This window comes from Fundulus heteroclitus, chromosome 14 (genome assembly GCF_011125445.2).
Source record: "Fundulus heteroclitus isolate FHET01 chromosome 14, MU-UCD_Fhet_4.1, whole genome shotgun sequence".
Taxonomy (NCBI): domain Eukaryota; kingdom Metazoa; phylum Chordata; class Actinopteri; order Cyprinodontiformes; family Fundulidae; genus Fundulus; species Fundulus heteroclitus.
The window spans coordinates 28,131,258-28,155,025 of record NC_046374.1 but is presented as its reverse complement, the minus strand read 5'-3'; the positions used below and the strand labels follow the sequence as shown (position 1 = coordinate 28,155,025).

The following is a 23,768-nucleotide window of genomic DNA, read 5'->3' as shown; positions in this document are numbered from 1 at the left end:
AGCAAAGCACAATGAAGCTGAACTTGCCACCTGCCCGGCGCTGGCACTTGTTGACGTCCTGTAAACTCGACTCAACCTCCTTCGTGTGAAGACCCGGCTCAGAACAAAGGCCTGGCCCGCCGCTCCTCACGGTTACGACCGCGTCGGCGCCAGCGGCTGTGAAAATGCCAACCAGCGGCCCTCCATCCCCTTCCCTTCATTTAATGACATCCCTCTTAGCTTTTCATGCTTTATTACTTCATTACTCCAAACAGTTCAGTTCTCCACTTCCTCTGTTGAACCCTCCTCACCTTCAATGACCTCTGATATTTTCAGCACCTTTAACTAAAGAGGTTTAATCCAAACTCTTAGGAGCGATTCTTCCTGTTTGTTTCCTTTTTCTGTTCCATCGCTGCTCTAAACTTTTTATTCATTCCATTTGGTTCGTTTTTTTATTTATTTTTTTTTTTTTTTTTGAAAGTAACACTTTCAGATGTATAAGAGCTTCTTTTATTTATTTATTTTGGACCGTGTGCAGCTGAGTAAAATCTGTCAGGAAAGTAACAGATGATTTATTATTGTCTGTTTCTAATCAAATCAAGTGAGAGATTAAAATTATCTTGTTTGAATCACAATTTAGATCTTGAAGGCTGCTGTAAAATCTATAAATTCATTATTAAAATCTTTAAATAGGGTTTTTAAAAACTTATGGGGATTAAACGGTTTCTATTAAGGAAGAAAACACAGTTTTTAGATGCTGTAAAAAATATATAGCTTTTAAAAACACACTAATAAAGTAATAGAAATGAAATAACTTTGCTATTTCTTTCATTAAAAGTAGTGATTTTATCCTGAGTCATTTAAATCTCACCTGTACATGTTAAGTTAAAAAAAAAAAAAAAAAAAAAAACAGAATTATCAACTTTCACCACGTCTAATTTCAGGAAGTCTTTTCTGATTCTCCATCAATAGTCGGACATCTTTCTTCAAAAAATTTACATGTGGCTGAATGTGGTTTAGAAACTAAATGATATTGTTGTTTTGTTCCAAAAAAAACCCATTTATTTAAAAAAAAGATATATAGTTGGATAAAACAAAATAAAAACAAGGTTATTATCAAGGTTATTATGCACATATTGATCTGTTTTTTATTATGAACATATCATGTTCACAGTTCAGCAGATGGACTATATATATATATATATATATATATATAATTAACTATGTTCCTGTTTACCTGACTCATAGAATCACATGTTGTCTGATCAGTTGTGCAGGAAGCAGCAACATGTAACAGCTGTGGGTCATTGGGAGGTAATCTTTTAGATCAAAGAGCGTTGTTTGTGTTTGTGTGCAGGTCCCGGGAGCTCAGGACCTGGTGGACTTCTCCCCGGTGTACCGCTGCCTCCATATCTACTCCGTGCTGGTGAGTCCTTCCTCCTTATGTCCTCGCTTCCTTCCTACAAGCCCAATAAGAGAAGCCGCTTCCGCCGCAAACGAAGCCTCGCTTCGCTTTGCTCCCACAAACCTGTGTGGCTCCGGTGTTACGGGGCTGCGTCCCATTCATCGAGGCAGGCCGCTAATTTTGCAGCATGGCCTTCAGAGGTTGCCGGTTCAACCAGCAGGAGCCGTTCTCCGAGGCCTCCCGCTCAGGCCTGGCTTCCCTCCAGCCCGGCGGCGTGTCTCTTCTCAGTCTGAGCGAAAGCGACGCGGGCGGAGGTGTTGACTGGGCCGCGGCGGGGTCAGCTGCACGTTTCGCTCTGTGTGTGTGTGTGTGTGTGTGTGTGTGTGTGTGTGTGTGTCTGTGTGTGTGTGTGTGTGTGTGTGTGTCTGTGTGTGTGTGTGTGTGTGTGTGTGTGTTTGCCTGCAGGGGTTGTGACCGGGCCAGCTCGGCCACAGGGTCGGTGTCTCTGTGCGGGTTCTTGTGTGTGTGTGTGCCTGAAGGGGGGGTAACAGGAAGTGCATGAACTTTGACAGGAAGGAGAAAGCCAACAAGCAGGAGAGTGATGGAGGGAGTAAAGAAAAGCAGATTGAGGGTTAGAGAAAGGGTACGAAAGAAGACATGATGGAGGGAGGAGGAGTGGGAGAACGCAGGAAGAGAGAAAGGGCCAGTTAGAGGGTGGAAGTGGTTTGAACAGGTGATGCTGAGGACATTTTTAAAGTTGTGCTTTTCTTCACTTTCTTCATGTTTTCATGCTGTTGCTGTTGGCCAGTTTTAGCAGCTAGTTTCCAGTTTAAATATTTTTTATTTCTGCAGCAACACTGCAAAAACGGAACTAAAAATAAGCAATATTTTCTTAAAATTAGTGTATGTGTCCTTGATTTGAGAAGGAAAATAAGATGATCTGCCAATGGAATAAGACTTTTTCACTTAAAATAGGAACAACTCATCTCCATCATCTTATTTCAGGTGCAGGGTGTCTAATTATCTTATTTTAGGGGTCAAAATACTCATTCCATTGGCATATAATCTTCTTTACCTGCTTAAATCAAAGACAAATACACTAACTTTAAGAACATTTTACTTATTTTTAGGTCCGTTTCTGCAGCAACGTGTAAAAGTATATCTAACCCTAGAACTGTTGCAAACACAAGCTGCTGTTTTTACTGGGATTTGATGCGATCAATACAGATCAGTGCATAATTGTGAACATTAGGTTATAGTTCATATGTTGTTTTAGGGCTGGACGATATAGAGAAAAAAACAGATTGATTAAAATAGAAATCATATTGATCGATATTGATAATTATCAACAAATTCAAAACATATATTTTAAGTGCACCCCTGGACATTTTATGTTGTTGCTTAGCGACCTATTTTAGATACAGGATATACAAACTGAATTCTGAAGCAAACAAAACTGTAAGTTCCAAGCTCCGCCCCTTTCAAATGGGGCGGGGCTTGGTGACGGAGCGTTACTGGGTCTGCTTTGTGATTGGTTGGGAGGATGTAATGACTGTAGTATTTACCTACAGGTCTAAAATGCATAAAGAAGGAAAACTTTTATTGTATTGACATTTTTATTGACCCTTTTTTCTATCATTGATATTCATCTATGGATCGATATATGCAATTCAATTAAATTTTATTTATATAGCGCCAATTCATGAAACATGATGATCATCTCAAGGCACTTTACAAAGTCAAATTCAATCATATTATACAGATTGGTCAAAAAATGTCCTATCTAAGGGAACCAGTTGATTGCATCAAAGTCTTGACAAGCAGCAGTCACTCCTCCATGAAGAAGTAAAGCCACAGGGAGAGTCGTCTGCATTGTCCATGGCTTTGCTGCAATTCCTCATACTGAGCAAGCATGAAGCGACAGTGGGAAGAAAAACTCCCCTTTAACGGGAAGGAAAAACCTCCAGCAGAACCAGAACCGGGCTCAGTGTGAACGGTCATCTGTCTTGACCGACTGGGGTTACAGAAGACAGAGCAGAGTTATATATCGTTATAAATTATCGACCAGCCCTACGTTGTTTTCTACATATCTGACCCTAATACTGCAGGCCGCCTCCTTTGACTTTGACACCCCTGAATAGAATCCAGCGCAACCAACTGGCTTCAGATGTCGTCTAACTAGTAAATAAAGTCAGTCTGTGTGTAATTTAATCTCAGCGTAGATCCGGCTGTTCTGTGACGGTCCCAGTGGTTTGTTAGAGAACAGTAGAGAACGGTGGGCATCATGAAGACCGAGGAACCCAGCAGACGAGTCAGAGAGGTTCTGGAAACCTAAACTGACGTTAATCAGAGCTAAAAGTCTCATGGTAACTCTGGAGGAGCAACGGAGAGCCGCTGCTCAGGTGGGAGAATCTATCAGGAGAACCATCAGTTTTCTACTTAACAAATCTGGCCTTTAGCAAACGGACACAAGAAGACGAAGACGTCCCGTTTGCATCTAGCGATCGTGGCCGAAGTTCTCGTCTCTCATTCTATACACGGGGGTGGCAGCATCGTGTTGTGGGGAAGCCGGTCAGAACCGATGGGGAAGATGAATGGAGCCAAACCCAGAGAGAGGCTCTAGAAAACCTGTTGGCAGCAGAAAAAGACTAGACGAAGGAAGAGGTTCAGCGTCTGGCAGGAAAACCTGCCTGGACAATCCAGCCAGAGACACAGCGGCACGGTTCGGATCAGTGGAACCTTCTTCATGTTCTAGACGTCTTTGCTCCACAATTTTTGCATTGTCTGGCTGCAGAGGAGCGTCCAGAACGTGCAGGAAAGTTGGGCTCTGGAGAACCGCTGCTTCACTTCAAAGCGTAGCCACGTGCTGCAGGGACCCGGTCAACGTCTGGACTGGAAACCAGATGTTCAGACGCTCTCTCCGTCCAACCTGACCGAGCTGGAGATATTTTTTTTTTTTTAAAAGAAGCAGAAACAAAGACCCGGTGGCCTTGACAGGAAGAAGCGGGACTGCATAGAGAACAAATTAGAGGAGGATGTGGAATCAGAAGAAGAAAATGCTTCTGAATGATGAAATAAACGGCGGCAGGGGAGGGTGAAGGCCTCTGGAGGTGAGGAGGTGGGGGGGGGGGGGGCGATAAGGAGGGATCAGAAGGAGAGGAAAGGAAGGAGGTCGCAGGGAGGCTGAAAGGCCAGAAACAGGAAAGCGAGGTCGAGAACACAACGGTGAGAGGAGGCAGCTACTGTGGGAGAAAAGATGGAGGACGAGCATGTTCTGCCTCAGGAAGGTGTTGAAAGGCTTGACCTGCTGACCTCCTGAGGTCATCGTCACTCTCACGGCTGCCTCTGATGTTCCTGCTCACGATTGGCCTTTAAAGAAAAGTCTATCCTCCACGTTTCACTGCTGGTCCTTTAAAGAAACACGCTGCACAGATTGAGAGCGAGCATTTGTTTTCCTAAGGAACCTGGATGAGGAATCTTCTTTCCCATCGACGGGTTCCCCCCTCCCTCTTTCTCTCCCTCCGTTTGCCGTTTTCCGTGCCTGAAGTCCACGTTTTTCCACCCGTCGTCGAGCAGCGCGGAGGCCGAACAATACTCCATTGTTGCTCTCTCGCATGCAGTTCGTGTCGGGCAATGTGGAGCGAGTTATGATTGATGTAAACACGCGGGGCGGAGAGGGGAGGTGGACCGGCCGAGCCTTTCTTCACAGGAGATCCATCGGCCGGATTAAAGGGAAGGAAAAATCAGGCGCGCAACGGCCTTAAAGCGGCGCGGCTCGCTTTTTATGATCCTCCGATGTGGAAATGTTCTGCGGAGAGGAAAATGCATGAACATCGAGGAGGAGCTTGGTCAGAATAAGACCTCGCTTTCAGAAGTCATCCATCAAACATTGTCAGATGTAATGAAAGTGAACTGAAACCACAGATTCTGTTGAAAAGTAACACCAATCAAAGATAACCGTAATAAATACAAAAAAATCAGCTTTCAAAAGAGGTTTTTTATGGAAAAAAAAGCAAACCAACCAAATCATCCTGGCAACGTTTGAACAAACAGTTGCTGCCTTCTTGAATTTGAGATTAGACCCGATTACTGCCAGACCCGTAGAATCAAGGAGTCAGTTTACCAGAACATGGATAACGGCACCAAAGACCATAAATAGCATCACGTTATGCCCCGACCCAAGCAAATTCAGTCTGGACAGCTGGAGAAAATGTGGTTAACCTTCCCAGGAGGGGATTAACAACCAGAGCTGCTCCAAGGGTCCATGGACAGAACATTTCCTCACGTCAGTCAACTCTACTGTCACATCTGAGCTATCGGCAGGTTTAGCGTCCGCTTCAGTGAACACCAACGTTCATTCTGTATTCCCAGCGACATTCCAGTCTTTTCCTTCTTGGAATAATAGATTATTGCGCTTTCTTTTCACTGGATCTTGGACCTTTCTTCATTGTTTGGCTGGGAGATGCTAATAGCCGTTAGCCACTTCCTTGTTTTGACCCCTGCTGCTCATGCGCAGTACGTACTTCTATTAAAATCATAAATAAACAAGAAAGGCCTTTTTTTTATTAATAGATTAAGCAAAAACAAAGCATAAAACACTAAAATAACAACTAATACACCCACAGGACGGGATAATATTTGTATGCAGCAAGTACTATGTGGGAACTTCTCCAGATTGCCTCAAATGTAAAAGTTCTGTGGTCACTAGGTTTCACTGTTTGTGGGAATGTGTGGTTATTCAGTCATTTTGGAAAAGATGTATGTGTCAAAATCAGTACAGTTATTGGTCAAAGTGTGTCAGAGAACCCACTGATGTGTTTGTTAGGACACATTCCCAAGTCACTAGTAAAACATGAGCATGTGATACAGTCACTTTTAATGTTAGCAAGGAATGCCATTATGGGGAAATGGGTGGGCAGTGAAACCCCCCCTCCATTTCTTTATGGACATCACTGATCTCTGACGTTATGACTCTGATCAGACTTGGACATTACATTGATGGAAGTCTTCAATTATTTACAAATACCTGGAAAAAGCCACTGGAAACAACTGGGAGTGGAATGTAAAATGGACTCTAACGGACAAAAACTTATGGATGGACTCTTGTAAATACATGTGAGATGTAGTGCTGATTTTGTTATTGACCAGTCTTTAACAAAGTTTGTATGTTTGGGAGAAGTTAAATAAAAGTTTATTAAAAAAAAAACAACAACTTTGTATGCAACTAGAGTAGGGTTGTCAAAACTATCGATACTCAAAAAAGTATTGATACTAAAATGTTGTATCCGGATACAATACTCATTTTCAAAAGTATCGATGCTGCGGGGTGCGGTGTTTTTTTCCAAGTCCCCCAGAAGCTGGGGACTTGGCAAAAAAAATCTGCAAACAGCAAAGCAAATTGAGGTCAGTGCTACCACCAGTGGCACCTAAACAGTCATTCATCTAGAGTGCAGAATAGAGGAAAATGCACTTTCTGAACACTGTGTGATTGAATAATTCTGTGCACTTTTCAGTTTCAGACCTTTTTTGTAACAGGTGCAGCAGCTGAGAATACAGCATTTATTTTTGTTTAACTGGTTTGGCTAATGTCAATGTGTTGTAAAGCATAGCCAAGGAAGGAACACTTGTTTTTAATCAGGCCTGCTTAATATTGTGCACAGCATACAACCTCAAAATGTTATTATTGTTTACTGTATTTATTTATTTATTTGTATTTTATTTATTAATAAAAATATTTCTGTTAATTTTTGGGGTCTTTGTTTTTATCCTTCTGGTATTGAAAATGGTATCGAGTATCGAATATTTTCCTGAGTATCGGTATCGAGTTGAAAATTTTAGTATCGTGACAACCCTAAACTAGAGTGAGCTACTGACGTATGAATAAAAAAGAAAAAAGTCAAATAACGTGGCTACGCACCTTTTTTAAGTGTAAAACATTGTTTGGTTGCAAGTTTTCAAACTAAGACCTGCAGCTAAAATGGGAATCTCCTCGTCCTCGGCCCAGTATCTGATTCATCGGGTCAAAGTCCAGTCTCAGTCTCATCAGTCGGTCTTTTAATAGCTCCTAGAGTCTGGACCAAGGAAGGTCGGCTCTTTTATGGCCTTTTACTGAGCTGATGATGTTTAGTTGGCTGATAACTGAACAAAGGCCAAAAAAATTTAAATTTTTTTGATTTTATAAAATAACTTAACCTTATAAAGCTTTTTGCAATAAATGGTATATTTTATCCACATCTGTTAAACCATTAAACCCATTTTGTATTTTCTGAAGGCCCAGTTTTTTTGTTTCTGTGTGGAAACAAAGGTCACACGTTCGCAGCATAATCACATCGTCCCAGGCCTGGATCTCACCCCCTCTCCGGGATCTCAGCGCCGTAAAACCAGGAGTTCACGGCCGTTTGATGCCGCTCGCTCGTTGAATGCTCATTGTTCAGCCCAGGGTCAAACTGGGAATTGAAGAATTAAAGCGCTCTGTGTTTTCACCTCTCAGCATCAAACTAAACGGAGTTCAAAGATGTTATCAAGAGCTCCACCGATGAGATTCATATTTTTCACCCAAATTCTTTGTTTTCTTCGTAGCTTTTTGCTTTCAATGGGCATCTTGCAGCCAAGAGTTGCTATAAAAAAAAAAGAGAACATTGTTTACTTCAAGTGCAACTTTTCAATCCCCTCTTGCAAACTATGAAAATGATGAGCTTCCACACTGCAAAAACGGATCGAAAAGTAAGTAAAATTTTCTTGAAATAAATGCATTATTTCTTGATTTGAGTAGGTAAATAAGATTATCTGCCAATGGAAAGAGTATTTTGATCCCTAAAATAAGATAATTAGATACACTGCACTAGAAATAAGATGATGGAGATGAGTTGTTCTTATTTTAAGTGCAAACATCTTATTCCATTGGCAGATCATCTTATTTACCTCCTCAAATCAAGAACAAATCCACTCATTTCAAGTAAATTTTACTTACTTTTAGTTCCCTTTTTGCAGTGCAGACATCTGACCTTATTTTGCAGTTATACCTTTAATACAATTTTAAACATGTTTTTTTCCTTTCATAAAAATAGAACAAAATTTATAAAAAATGAAATGCAGTCATAAATTTCAGCAGCATTTTGATTCTATGAATGAGTTAAATTACTATAAATGTAGAATTATGAGATTAAATGAAACCGAATACGTGACCCTTCATATGTAATTAGCCTGCAGGACAGATCTGTTGAGTAGTCACTGCTGTAGTTTTCTTTTTATTTATTCATCTGGTTTAGTTTTTAGGAGCCATGTTTGTGTGATGGGGACTAATCATAATGGTGGGTAAATTTCTTTCTAGCTCATGTTGATTGGTTATTTCCATTCTGTACACGTAAACCCATGCATGCTCATTGGTAGCAGTGTGTGAATGGCTGAATGTAGTGTAAAGCGCAGCATACTTTTTCAACAATGCCTTTAATTTCAAATTAATTAAAAAAATTGTTTTGAGTCAAGAATTAAGCTGTAATTCAGTCACAAATATCAGCAGAAACAAGAGATTATATAAAAAAAACAGATGTAGACCGTGGCTCCTGCTGCATTTAGTAAAAGTAAATGTGCTTGTTTGGTAGAGTGTTTGCCTTTCTTGTTTTTCTTCTGTAGGGTTACAAGTCAAAAAAAAGTTATTTGTTGTGACAGTAGCATTTAATTATTTAGAGTCTGTGGGGCATTGAGTTGTAAGATGGTATTAATTCACAAAGTTGTTTACCGCCTGCAGATTTTTTGGTGTCTGAGCCAAACTTTATGCACGTTGAAGCTTTAGAGGGCATCCTGCAACAGACGAGCTTAGAAATACCGGTTCTATGCACATGAAATGATTTACATAGCCTTGACCAGACAACCTATGGACCAAATTACATAAAAAATTACATTCCTTTCTTGTTATAAGGTGGGGTTTTAGTTGGTATGATGGCGAGTTTGAATTCAAAGCAAAATTCTGAACAAATGCTGCATTTTTTTTTGCATAAATCAGTTGAAAGGTGATCAAGTTCTGTTTGTAATTAAGCTGGACAAAGTTTGATTTATTTTACTGTGTGAACAGGAGGAATTGGTGCAGTAGAGATCACGTAGACGTCAGTGAATAACCCGATGTCTTCACTTGTTTGGCTCTAGCCGTTATCACTGTGATAACGGCTGGTGGTCAGCGCGCAGAGTGAGATATGTGAGCTTATCCGTGGTGGTCTGGTCAGTTGCTGAAGGGTTCTGGTTTAGGGGCTTTTATCTCTGACCTCAGCAGTGACTGTGGGTCCTGGTTTCAGACCTCAAACAGACTCTTAACACAACCCGCAGAGATAACAGACAAGGAGCTTCTGTGTAATGGAAAATGGCAGACCAATGAAGTCAGCTGAAACCAAACCACAATCAGTTATTCACTTATTAGAAATAACCACACGGAGCACATTGGTACTGTTTAACTTGTATTAATAGCCCCGGGAAGACAAATTTATACCTTACCAAGTACAGCTTGCAATTGTACCTCAACATTTAACTGTAAAATACTATTAATTTGTTTTTGCATTTTAGGTTTTCTGAATCTGAATTGAGATTTGGTGTAAATGTTTGCAAACTCACACACTTCCACATGTTTTTTTTAAACTACCGTTTATGTTTTAGGGTTTGCGTGATGTGTTTGAGAACTACTACAGAAAGCAGAGGAGGAAACAGGCTCGCCTCGTACTGCAGCCCCACTCTAACATGGTATGACCCCCCCACTGTCACTATTATTAGGGAGCCACTTTTTTTGTCCACAAACTTCTAACTGCACACCCTTGCACCTCTCCTGCACACACAACCCTCAACCTGACTCACTGACACTCCCAATAAACACCTTAGCAAATGTGAAATTTGTATAAAATATGTAAAAACAGTCTCATATTTTGCTAATCATGTAATTGCTGTATTAAATTGACAATTATATGGGACATTTTGTCCATGTTAAGATGTTGTCTGTTTTATACGATTGAATTTATTTTTCTATACATGATTTTTAAAAATAAATTATCCAAAGTAAGAGGACAAAGTATGAGATTATTTATTTATTTCTTTTTTGCTATTTGCCAGAAAAGAATTAAAATGCTGAACAACAATCCCTGAGACCTTTTAACTCTAGATTAGGCAGTTAAGAACGGTCTGTATTTTACCTTTAACACATACTAGTCAGTGTCATCTCAGTTTGGGGAATCATGAATAAATTCACATTGATCCATCAAAGTAATGGTTCACCAACTGGAGTCAAGTTGGAGGCTATCAAGGGTTAAGCTAACAGCTAGTCTGGAGTCCAGCTAGCTGCTGCTCGGAGGTCGAGCTAGCTGCTGCTCGGCGGTCGAGCTAGCTGCTGCTGGGGAGCCTCGAGCTAGCTGCTGCTGGGGAGTCTCGAGCTAGCTGCTGCTGGGGAGTCTCGAGCTAGCTGCTGCTGGGGAGTCTCGAGCTAGCTGCTGCTCTGGAGTCTCGAGCTAGCTGCTGCTGGGGAGTCTCGAGCTAGCTGCTGCTCGGGAGTCTCGAGCTAGCTGCTGCTCGGGGAGTCTCGAGCTAGCTGCTGCTGGGGAGTCTCGAGCTAGCTGCTGCTCTGGAGTCTCGAGCTAGCTGCTGCTCTGGAGTCTCGAGCTAGCTGCTGCTCGGAAGTCTCGAGCTAGCTGCTGCTCGGAGGTCGAGCTAGCTGCTGCTCGGCGGTCGAGCTAGCTGCTGCTGGGGAGCCTCGAGCTAGCTGCTGCTCCGGAGTCTCGAGCTAGCTGCTGCTCGGAAGTCGAGCTAGCTGCTGCTCGGAAGTCTCGAGCTAGCTGCTGCTCGGAGGTCGAGCTAGCTGCTGCTCGGAAGTCTCGAGCTAGCTGCTGCTCGGAGGTCGAGCTAGCTGCTGCTCCGAAGTCTCGAGCTAGCTGCTGCTCGGCGGTCGAGCTAGCTGCTGCTGGGGAGCCTCGAGCTAGCTGCTGCTCTGGAGTCTCGAGCTAGCTGCTGCTCTGGAGTCTCGAGCTAGCTGCTGCTCGGCGGTAGAGCTAGCTGCTGCTCGGAAGTCGAGCTAGCTGCTGCTCGGCGGTCGAGCTAGCTGCTGCTGGGGAGTCACATACAGTGTGAAAGTCTGTAATTGAAGTTTCAGGATTAGACTGCATACACTGGACATCACAGTAAATTAAGAAAAGGATGCTTTAAGTTGCCTCAGTGTAAACAATTACAAACTGTTCAGTTTGCAAACGTGACCTAATATAGACTTATCTCAAGCTTTTAGGAATATTCTAAGAAAAATACTAAACATGTATTTAAAAGGTCTAAAGTGTTACGACTTGTGAAACTAGAGCTGATCCAGGTTGGTCCAGGCGTCTATAAATGACCTGTTATTTGCTGACTAGAAGGGCAGCTTCACCATCAAGTTGTTTAATGATTGATGGAACATACAGACAGCAAATCCCAACTAGGCAATGGTTTTGTATGGGAGTGTTATTAAAAATGACCAGAAAACATATTGAGTGTGTTGGAGCCCTGGTAAGTGTTTAGTTCCTCTAATTGGTTCATTGAAATGTGTTGTTGTTGCCAATTGTAAAGACATTTTAATTGTTTTTGATCTTTATATTCTAAGACATAACTAGACATTTATCCTAAACATCCTGTTAATTGGTCACTTCTGGAGATGCTGACCGTTGGTCATACTTGATTAAAGCTTGTTTTTCAGTGAGATTTTGTAACTTTTCCATATTTCTCCTCTTCTTTTTGACCCGTTTCTTTGGGGGATTTTTTTTTCCTATCCATCTCTAGCATGAAACCCTGGAGGGATACAGGAGGTACTTCAATCAAATTGTTGGGTAAGTCCACCCACTTGTTTTTTTTCCTGCAACACGTTGTTTCCTATTTTGTTATTCATTCATACAAGTAAAATAAGGGTGGAGCTCATTCACAGACCCAGCATGTCCCAGTGACCACATGACATTTAAAATGTTTTTTAAGTGTCTTGAACAAATGACCTCCCATGTTGTCTTTGTGCCCTCCTTTTTATGCAGCCATGTATATAAATCTACTTAGAGCTCGTATTCTGTGTGACTTGTAACAAGCTGAATGAGATGAAGCAGTTGGCAACACCTCATTTAAATAATTCAGCTGAAAATTTTGCATCTCTTCTTCTCCTTTCTGGCTGTTTTTGTTGCCCTTCTCCACTCTTTCAGCTCTGCTCCTTTTTACGATTCTCTCCTCCATCAATACATCTGATTGTCTGACGTTGCATCTATGCAAACATGCTCTGTGGTGTTGACTGACGAAGTGTTAGTGACGGTGGTCTCGTCTCTACTGGTTTTTCTTCTCTCTCTGTCTGTCTGGTTGGAGCAGACGCCTTAAAACATGACAGAGGTTGGGCATTTCCACATCCTTAGCTGATTTATTCCCATCTGGAGCGGTAAAGGCATCAATTTGGTGTATTTCAGCCATTGCAGTTTCTAGCCTGCTCAGTTCGGTTAGTATCTTTCGTCTGCTTAATCGTCTTTACCAAGATCATGAAACCCAACAAGTTTCTCTAAATATTTGAAAAATACGCAAGACCATTTAGAAATGGGGTTTAAATACAGATGTTATTACATACAATGTTATTCTATAGCCCATAGCATCATGTGAAATAACACAGACCTGACAATTATCTAGCAGAAATTCATTGACTGTCTCCACAATGAGGGTATGTCACTTAAGAAGCTGGTTATTCAGAGTGCTCCGTCCATGTATGTTAATGGTAAGTTAAGTGGAAGGAAAACAGTTTGGTAGAAAAATGTGCCGGCACAATTGAGATAAAGACAGGCTTCTTAAGCAAAGCCCATTTAAAAGTCTGTGTTTCAAGAACCAGACACAAGCAGGACGTCGTCTACAACCGTCCTATTGCTCGCGTCAAGCCACCCATGAGCCAGGGACAACACGTGAAAAAAGCCTGAGGAGAAAGAGAACCGCACTGTTGCTCAGTGATCCAACGTCCTCTCTTCTGATAAAAGGAAACGTAGCATTTCGTTTTAAACTCAAGGTCCTAGAGACTGCAGGAAGAATCCAAGCTGCTTTAGGTCCAGTGTGCCATTTCCAAACTTGTTGAGGAATTGTGGAGCTTATGTTGCTCGTTTTATCGCGTCCAAAGGGAAACAGTTCAAAGCACTCAATGTTTCCCTCTCCAGACAAAGTTGATTCCATCCTTCAGCAAAGCTTGGCTCCTGTCCACACTGCCAGATGTTGCAATACCTGCTTTAATGGTTAAAGTATCACTGAGATACACATAGAAATTCACATTTCTAGGATTAAAGGACTGATGTCTCAGCAGGATCTAGAAAAACTAATCCATGCGTTTATTTTTAGTCGAATTGATTACTGCAACGGTGTTTTTACAGGTCTGCCTAAAAAGTGGGTCAGACAGCTGCAGCTGATCCAGAACGCTGCTGCCCGCGTCCTCACTAAGACTAAGAAAGTAGAGCACATTACCCCAGTTCTAAAGTCCTTACACTGGCTCCCTATATCTCAGAGAATAGACTTTAAAATACTTCTGTTAGTCTATAAATCCTTAAATGGCTTAGCACCTAAATACATCACAGACTTGTTATCAGTGTATCAACCCTCCAGACCACTAAGGTCATCTGGCTCCAGTCTACTCTGCATACCTAGAACCAGAACTAAACACGGAGAAGCAGCATTTAGTTCCTATGCTCCAATTATCTGGAACAAACTTCCAGAAAACTGTAAAAGTGCGGAAAGCCTGAGTTCTTTTAAATCAAGATTAAAAACACATTTGTTTAAAATTGCCTTCAACTGTCCTAGTTAACTGAATCACCACTTTTTTGTTCTATTTTCTTTCTATATTTTATTCCTACTTGCTCTTATTCTGTTTTATTTTGCTATATTTTAATCATGTAAAGCACTTTGCATTGTCTTTGTACTGAATTGTGCTATATAAATAAATTTGCCTTGCCTTGCCTTGCCTGAGCTTGATTGGCTCAGCAAACGCACCTGAACTTGTAGGAGTGGACGACCCAGCAAATTCAGCCCAGGGTTAGACTGTATAATGCTCTTAAGACATTTCTATGAGATGTTTTCAGACTCTGCAGGCCTCAGTTAGCATGTTTAAATGTCCATGTTGTCTCTGCTCTCCTGAAAGAAAATGGCAGCGCAACTTAGGTTGGCTAAGATTCATGCGAATGGAACCACAAGATGTATAAAACAATGTCCTTTTGGACAGTCGGGACCAAAGTGTCAGGTGGTTTGAGGTTCACCCCTCTTCTTCTGAGTTGAGTGGGAGGTAATGTACCAAGGCTAATTTATAATCTGCAAGCAAGAGATCAGGACACTGCTCTAAACCCCTCTGGAAACATCTGAGGTTAAGTGCCGTTAAGTTTTCCAGCGTTTCTCACAAAAAAATAAATGTTCAAACATGTTTAAAATCAGTCAAAGAGCGGGCATTTACTCTCCGTAGTCTGTAATGGCAGAGAAAACTAACCATGGACCTCACTGCAGCTCATTGTGGTCTGGCACATCTGAGCGGGCAACGCTTTGATTGAGACGTTCTGTCAGCGGACATAAACCCAAATCACTTTGCAGACGATTTGATGCAGTCAGTCAGGCCCCGTGTCAGGGGGAAAAAAACCGCAGCGCGTGATGGACCAGTGCGACACCCAGACGTCGGCATCTTTTAACGCCTGACTGGATGGACGCACGGTTTGCAGAGAACGCCTGATTTTTACTCCCAGGATTCCTCACTGTTGCTCTGCAGACATAAAAAAGCTGCGACAGTATCACTGCTGATGATTATGGAGGAGGGGTTTGTCACTTAATCAAGGGTTGAGTCATTTAGAGTGACGTTAGCTTGGATTACAGGTTTAAAGAGGAGATTTTGGAGATTTTTTTTTTGTTAGAGGAGAAATTTTATATAAAAAGATCTGAATACATTTTCACTCTGTCCCAGGCAAGAGTTTTATCTAACAGACCCTTTCCCTATTTAAAGCTACAGTTGGTAATCCTGTTCAGAAACACTTTTTGTTATACCGGGTAAAATCGTCCTTTCATCCTGACAGTAGTAAATAGATTATGACCAATCCCTGCCGTTCAGTCAGAAAGACAGGGATTGGTCAGAGTGTTGGTCCTACCCTCTGTCCCTCAAGTTTCGGGGGTATCAGCTTATTTATTGGTTGTCCCACATGCCTGTACTGCGTACTTCTAGTGTTAATGTATCCGGTTAGCTTAGCCGTTAGCTTAGCCGTTAGCCGTTCATTGTAGCTCCGCTGCTCTCACCGTAGACTTTGAACATGGCTGAGAGTGACAAGAAGTGAACCGTGTTCATGTTTATGAGAAGAGGGGGAAGGCTTCAGTAGAAAGATATAAGACCTGAGTGCATTTGGGTGATTCTTTTCACGGCATCGCCCATGAAGAGTTGAAGAGCAGGTAAGACGGTCTTGTGCGTGTTCAGGTATTCAAAAAAGGACTTGGGGGAAACTTCTGGAAAAATCGCAGGCTCTACCTTTTAGCTCTTTGCAACAGTGTGAACCAGTTTTTGCGATGTGTTACAATTTTGGTGTTTCTCTCCTTCCAACCAGCTTCTTCGTCGTAGAGGACCACGTCCTTCACACCACGCAGGGTTTGGTCAACAGAGCCTATGTGGAGGAGCTTTGGGAGTTGGCCCTGTCCAAAATCGTTGCCGCCCTGAGGACACACTCTGTAAGATGTTTTCTAAACTCACTGTAACGAACGGTTCAATCCCTTTCCACCCGTTATGCCTGCCTCTTAGTCTACTGGTGGTCAGGAAATTGAATATGTTAATTTAAATTAAATTCATCAGACTCTTGAGCCATATGGTTGAAAGTGTTGTCAGGTAACTTTTTGCAGCTTTAACATCTTTAACTCTTCCAGGAAGTTATTCCACAAGGTTTAGGTTTGTGTTTATGGGATTTTTTTAACCATTCTGTGCACTTGTGAGGTCAGTATCTGGTCTTATTTATGCCAAAGGTGTTTTATCAGGTTGAGAGCAGGAATCTTTGCAGGTCAGTCGTGTTCTCCCACATCAAAGGGGTCATTTCCTAACTTTTCCTATGATGTTGGGAATGTGAGATTTAGTTGATTTCACTAGAACTACTGGACTGAGCCCCACACCATGATCCCCTCTACACCAAGCTTTACTACTGACACAGTGCAGTCAGGCAAGTTTTATTCCCCTGGCTGCTTGCTGCTGTTCAGCTGGCTGAAAAGAGGATATTTTACACTCACTTGAAACACAAATTAATTGTTGGGGAACAGCAACATACTTTGTTGCGACTTCATCTTTTATTCTTGCTATACGCAGACAAGATAGTACTCATTAAAATATATTAAATTTAAATAAAAAGTAGGTTATTGAAGCGTTTTTATTTCTAGCAATGTTTAATACAAATAGTTAACGGTATCATGGGGCAACGCTGCTACTAAACAATTCACCAATAAGTAATTGAGCTGTTTTTGTTTGTTTTTCTCTCCAACCCTTTCCTGAAACACTTGAGCTTATATTCAGCAGTATTTAGATAAAAAAATGTCCATCTGTTTAATTAAAGTAAGTCTAAGACCACTTTTTAAAGAAGTTTGATTTCCTGGATGTTTTTCTCGTCCTGTAACCAGAAAGTCTGGGCCTGGCTGTCACTCTGAGTTTAAGGGTAACTTTCGGAAAAGATGGCGGCTAAAAATGTTTACGTTTCCAACGAGGCACTGAAAGAGCATCCTGGTTTGTCTCTACAGTCGTACTGCGATGACCCTGACCTGGTGCTGGATCTGAAGAACCTCATTGTCCTGTTTGCTGATACTCTGCAGGTATGAGCTTGGATTTCTTGACCAAACGTAACGGAGGAAAAGTCTTTCCATCCTTCCCCGTCCAGCTCAATCAAAAAGTCCCGGTCTGTTTCTGTTTCTGCTGTTAGATTCAAGCCCAGAAGATCATGAATCTTTATTAAAGTTTGTTTTATCTTCACTCGGGTCTGTGTCCAAGTGGACGGCTGCCGGTTTCCAAAGACGGACGTCCTTTAATAACTGAACCACGTTAGAAATGAGAGTTCATCGTCTGATGTGAGCTTTTGCTCTGTATTTATTCTCCACTGTTTATGAACGGCACTCGATAGATTGAGTGTGATGGATGAGGGGATGGAGAGATGGCGAAGGGGTGGAGGAGGACTCGGATGAGCGAGGCGAATGAAAGCAGGGAAGCTGATGAATGGGTGGTCTGATGCCCGCCAGTCATTCATGTGAAGTGATGAGGAGCAGCTGGATCGATGCGCTCGTATTTTTATTGGCTTTTGTGTTCCCTACACCGGGAACAGCCTCCTTTTTCATGATTACTTTGCTCAGCTTCAGGCCTCACAGCTTGACATTTTTACCAAGATACTGGACAAATTCAATATTAAAAAAGAAAATTCTGTAAAACTCAGCTCTCATTTTCATTTTTGTTCAGTCTTAAAAGTCACTGAGACGTTTTTTAGACAGCTCAACAATCAGAAAGACAAAAATAATACTGGCCTGTTGATCTACCAATAAAAGCTCTTCTCCTGAGAGCTTCACTAATTACACCAGCAGGTACAGCCTAAAAGTATTCATACCCCTGATAATAAAATTAAATGGAGTGTCAGTTTTTAAAGGGGAAACAAATAAAACATCCTTTTTTTTTTTTAAACTTGATTATAAATTGCATGTTCGATTTCTCTCTGTCATTTCTAACCAGATTTATGCATAATTCAAGGAGTGAGCCTTAAATTATGCAAGTCTTTTGCCTTTAGGAAGGCCTCCCTACCCTGATGTTTGGCCCTCTTCACAGATTCTCCATCATAAGAAGTTAAGCCTTTAGATCGGCCACTCCACAACGTTCATACTCTTTCAGTCAGAAGATTCATGTTGGTAAATATGCCAGGGGTCACCAACATGAGGCCTGCGGGCACCAAGTGGCCCCCGAGGACCACATGTAGGGCCCTATGAGCCTGTTCTAAAAAAAAAAAAAAAAAAAAAAGCACAATCCACCAGTGAGCTGACTCTAAAACTTTAATTTATTCCGTTATGCTTCCTGTTTTTATTCACACTTGTGTTTATAGAGATTTAAAAATGACAATATCCGTAACAAAGCATGAAAAATGTGTTTATTTTACATAAATTTAAGGTGAACTCTGAGTCTTCTAGTTCAATGGTCGGTACTGGTAGCCCTTCGTATGACACAACGGCAATAAAGTAGCTCTCAGTTTCAAAAAGGTTGGTGACCCCTGGTTTAGGGTACAGCTGTCTAACTCAGAGCGGGCAAACTAAATCGTTCTTCCTTCCACTCAACTTTCCATTAGTGTCTTTGGATAAAGCTTTCTGAACATCCTGGTCTTTAGCAAAGATGTTTCGAGGCTTACCTTGTTGAACAGGACTGTCTGCTGGACCACTTATCATTGTGTCGGGTATAACATCAAATTGCTTCATTAAAAAATCAATTTTTCCCTTAAATTAGTCTTGTAATTTAATTTTCATGAGCTGTTAGTTATAATAAAAGTTAACAGAACTCACAACTGGAAATATCTCACTGTTTTAAATCAGTCTAGATAATTAATAGTTTAACTTTATGGGTTGAATTACTGAAATAAATGAACTTTTCATTGATATCCGTGTTTATTGAGACGGACCATATGTGGTTCCTCCCACAGCTTATCTAACCAACTAGTTAGGTTAGGGTGCTGTAATCCATCGTGATATTGATGCAGTGAGGTCTGGTAGGTGTCTAATGTTGTTGTGAACAACATTCCAACAGTGTAAACTTCAAATCCAGTTGGAAAACAAGATTTTAGATTCTGGAAAAACCAAAACCGATTTTTGCATGCATAGATTTTCAGCATCTATGGACTCAAAATAAAAATCTTTAGTTCCTGGTAGTTAGCCGCTGCTGTCTGTGCCCGTTTTTGCCCCGTCCTTGACGTCGTTTTCTCGTCCTGATGTGCAGGGTTATGGTTTCCCCGTGTCCCAGCTGTTCGACATGCTGCTGGAAATAAGGGAGCAGTACGGCGAGATCCTGCTCAAGAGGTGGAACGTCACCTTCAGGTAAGAATCAGCAGGAAGCCGCCTCTGTTAAAGCTGGAGCTCTGTATCGTGGTTACCCGAAGGTTCACGAGGGAAGGCCAAGGCCGTTTTAGACGTTCTCAAACAACGAGGGTGTGTTTGGCAGATCAGCCTCAGCCTGGGGTTGAGGTTTTACAAGCAGCCGTAGGGAGGAAGTGTTTGAAAACGCGTCCGGAACAGAAAGGGTAGTAGCCTTTCAGGACTCGGGGCGGGTGAGTGTGTGTTTTTGGGGCCCATTGTTTCGCCGTCCCTTTTGTCCCGTGACATCACTGGGACCCGGAGCAGCGAGAGCGGACAAACAAACACGCATTCCCTCGCTCCTTCCTCCCTCGTTCTCGTTCACGCACAAGCACTCGGGAAGCCGCAGGAATGTTGTGTTGTATTGTTGGTGTGGGGGGGGGGGGAGAGACCTCTCCGGTTCACGGCCTCTCCATGGAACGCTGGAACGTCCGAGCGCCGGAGCGCCAGAAAGAAGTGGGGGGGGTGTTGACTGAAGGGAAGGTGGTAAGAAAATCTCCAGCATCAGAATGACCCCCTGTGGGATGTGTTGGCTGTTTCTGAGGAAAAGGAGAGAGAGAGCTGGCTGATGGTGGCCTTTATAGGAGCTTAAAAGTAAATCTGAAAATATTTACCTGGGATTTCTGTCCATTTCTTTTTTTTTTTTCTTTTTTTTTCCAGGCAGATTCTGGACCAGGACAACTTCAGTCCAATCCCAGTTTCAACAGAGCAGGAATACAGACAGTACACTTCCCAGTTTCCCCTGCAAGACCCTGAACTGGAAAAGGTAGGCGCCAACCAGAACAGACTTAAGTTGCTGGGGATTTCAAACTAGGTCAAAAAACCACAGCAGGTGAACCTTAAGGCTAAAGTCAAATTCAATTTGTGTCTTTTTAGCTTCCTTTCCCCAAGAAGCTTCCCTTCTCTGAGTTTGTACCAAAAGCCTACTGCCAGATCAAAGAGTTCATCTACGCCTGCCTGAAATACTCTGAAGACCTTCATCTCAGGTACATGTTACAAACCCGTGCTTCTCCTCCAGTTCCCTGTGATAAAGGAACTTATTAGTGGACTTGAATGGTTAATTGTGGCCTTTATCGAGGTCACCAGACAGCATTTAAATAAAATAAGTAAAACAAAATCTAAAACTCACGACTGGCTGCCATTTTTGGATGTGTGGGGTTCCTCAAGGCTCCATTCTCAGACCACTTTTATTCAGTATCTCTGTTTCCCCTCCAACTCATATATTTATGCTAAAGACACACAACTTTACATTTATGTCACCACATGACTACAGTCATTTACAGTCACTAAGCCATTGTGTCTAAAGCAGGGCTCTGCAACCTGTGGCTTTTCTGCCTGTCATAGTAACTCCTGCTAGCTATGACCACGACACATATAGAAACGAGCAATGCTGGTTAACATAGGTGCAAAAGGGTGGATAGTTTTAATAATTACCTTATTTATGCAGGTTTTCCTCTGTTTCTACGACAGACATAAACAAGGGGGCAAGGATTTTGTTTTTTTCTCTAAGGTCTTTCAAAAGGCTGCAAATCTGCCTTTTATTTCAGTCTTCATTCGTTTTCCAAAGTATTGAAAACTAGATATTGTTTTTTTATTTTAATTTTTTATTTTTAAAGTTTAAAGCTTTTCTTTGTACGAAAACCCATGCATACATTAAATTTTATGTTTAAGAATATTAAATTAAAGGGGAAGTCCGGTCAACAAGGAAAAATCAGGGGACCATTAGCTATAACTAAAACTAATACGTTTGTGGTTAATTAATGAACTTATCTTTAATCAATAAGAAAATAAAAACATAAATTGTCGTCTGGATCACTGTGTATGGGGGCGGCCATTACTGTCCATATTTGGGTAGTAATGGCCGTCTGACATCACATCCTGCGACGTGGAAAAGCGGAGCACCGACAACAGTTCTCCGCTCTTTCCAAGCAAAGTCAATAGGAGCCGTTCTACACAGCTGCAATCATCAACAATTTTTTCGGATTTCCAGAGGAAAATCTTGTTCATGTAGTTGAACAAGTTTATCTTTTTTCTCACAGGCCCTGTAGTTTGTACACTTCTAGGCAGATATTATTTTAGCGACCTCGGAGGCAGAAATAGCTTAAAGGGCTTTAAATGTTGCTGACCCCTTGGTCCAAAGCGTCAAGATCAGGACAATTCTGACCCGTCCACTTATTAAAGGGATGGTTGAACCTTTTTGAATTGAGGGCCTGTGTAGATATCGGTAATAATTCCCTCATCTTTCATAGACTGATTTCATATTGTTGTGAGGATGTTTAGAAGTAAAGAGGTCCTCAAAGCTGAAAGATTCTCTCTTTTACTTGTTTTTAGTAATTTAAAACAACACACACTCAAGATGTTCATGTTTGTGGAGTACAGCACTACGTTGGCACATTTTAACATTCTACACCTTCTTAAAAGACGGTTAATTTTTTTTTTTTTTTTTTTAAACAATACTTTATTGTCTTTTAGAAACAAGACAAACAACAACAATTCAGCACAGCCAAGTCTAATACAAAATCTGTAGTGTCCAGCAAAACACCGTTACCTGAATTTCAAATACACATCAGGGTCAAAACCTACGGTCCATATAAGTCAAGGGAAAAAAAAGATAAACAAAAACAAACAATCAAACATGATGTTTAAAACCAAACTGTGATCTCCCTTTTTGTAATAGAAGACGGTTAATTTTGTCGCCGTTTTATCAGCCAGACTCGTCTGTGTCGCTATGTTGAATTATGTCGTCTGATGCTGGTTGCTGTCCACCTCATCCGCTGCAACTCATGAGCTCACGCTGGGTCCGCTAGCAGCACAGTAAACTCTTAGTTTGGTTGTGTAACAGGGTCCGGTGCTTTCCATGTCTCAATATTTGTTCAAATATTTTTCTAGTGAACAGAAAATCACCTGATTCCCAGATTGAGACGGCGAGCAGTCCAGCTTCCTGTTTGCCACTGACTTCCTAGTAAATGCTTTTTTACATGTTTCTGTGGTAATTTTGAAAGACAAACTGTTCAACAGGTCCAAGTCATTTCAAAATCTATCGGGTCACGCTTATCCCAAGGTTGGCTTTTACACTGTGGGCCTCTTTTCCTAATAACATAGGCAGTCCATTCAGTGTCTGAGCTAAATCCTGACCAGTTCCTGTCCTATTAGTGCTTTGAGATGATCACAGTTTGTTGGCCTCTGACCACATGCTCTCTGAATCTTTAATGTTCTAGTGTTGGAGCTTATTATTATCTAGTTTGCTTTGTGCTGTGGCGCTCCATCAAGCTGGAAAATACTCCAAACTGTTCTTGGACTCTTTTTGAAGTTGCTTTTTGGAGGACGTTTTAAACGCACCTTCTAGTGAGTCGTGGATCTCTACACCTTTAATTTTCGGACAAATGCTTTTCCTAATTTTTCAAATGAGCAGAATGACGTATCAGGGATAATAACTTTGCAAAAGTTCTTCTCTCTCCATATTTGTACTTCCTGCAGGATTTTGTTCCATTATTTTAATTTAACTTTTATAAATGTTCACTTTTGACACTTTGATTACATGAAAAGTATGAGCACACAACAATCCACAGAACAAGAGGTTATGGGAGTTACCATAGCACCATTCGGGTTTTATATCTGCGCTTGTACCAAGCTGGTAAGAGTCATTAATTGTCTGTCATTCTGGTAGGATGAAGATAGTCATTGGCTCTATCATTATGTATCTAGTCATTAGGACATGAAGATGTTTGATTATGTTAATAAAGAGCCCAGTTGTAGGACGTTACCGTTTGAAGGCAACATTTTTTATGGTCTTCTTACTTGCTGCCAACGTGGCTTTCATAAAGTAGACGTATTTACCCATATATATGAGGAACTACCCATGGTGTTGAGCTACAGAGGTTATACAGACAAGAAAACCCAGAGTTTGTGAAAAAGGGCTAGATGGCCAGACTAAAACAAAAAAACATGAGCGTTATCAGCCCTGACTTCTTCACATCCCCTATAGCAGCCCAGTTCAGCCAAAGCTACAAGTGGATAAGTGAAAATGTTTGGTTGTTGGGTGTATCAACCCACACAACTCCTTACACGTCCCCCAGCATAATATAAAAATGGCCAAATGGGGCTGAGTGGGTTTCTCTGCAATGTGACGGTGAGGCAGGGTGTGAAGGGCCTTCTTTAGATTTAGAGACTAAACGAGTTGCTCTCAGACGGATCTCAGAACAGGAGTAAAACAATAACAAGAAATTCAGACCAAAGCATCGTAGCTCCACTTTATATAGACACAAATGAATGATTTTAAATGTGAAAAAGAACTGAAAAAGCA

The 23,768-nt window shown here is 41.5% G+C and overlaps 1 protein-coding gene across 8 annotated transcripts in view; it reads left to right on the top strand.

Moving 5' to 3' along the window:
• The window catches only part of exoc6b (exocyst complex component 6B), a 139,903-nt gene that overhangs the window by 41,064 nt on the left and 75,071 nt on the right, over nt 1–23,768 (top strand). For all 8 annotated transcript variants that reach the window (XM_036146664.1, XM_036146668.1, XM_036146666.1 and 5 more), the window contains exons 8-15: nt 1,337–1,405; nt 10,028–10,111; nt 12,158–12,204; nt 15,946–16,066; nt 17,114–17,185; nt 19,332–19,429; nt 20,126–20,231; nt 20,342–20,451. In XM_036146664.1, the coding sequence (XP_036002557.1) occupies nt 1,337–1,405; nt 10,028–10,111; nt 12,158–12,204; nt 15,946–16,066; nt 17,114–17,185; nt 19,332–19,429; nt 20,126–20,231; nt 20,342–20,451 (707 nt within the window). The remainder of the gene's footprint in view (nt 1–1,336; nt 1,406–10,027; nt 10,112–12,157; nt 12,205–15,945; nt 16,067–17,113; nt 17,186–19,331; nt 19,430–20,125; nt 20,232–20,341; nt 20,452–23,768) is intronic.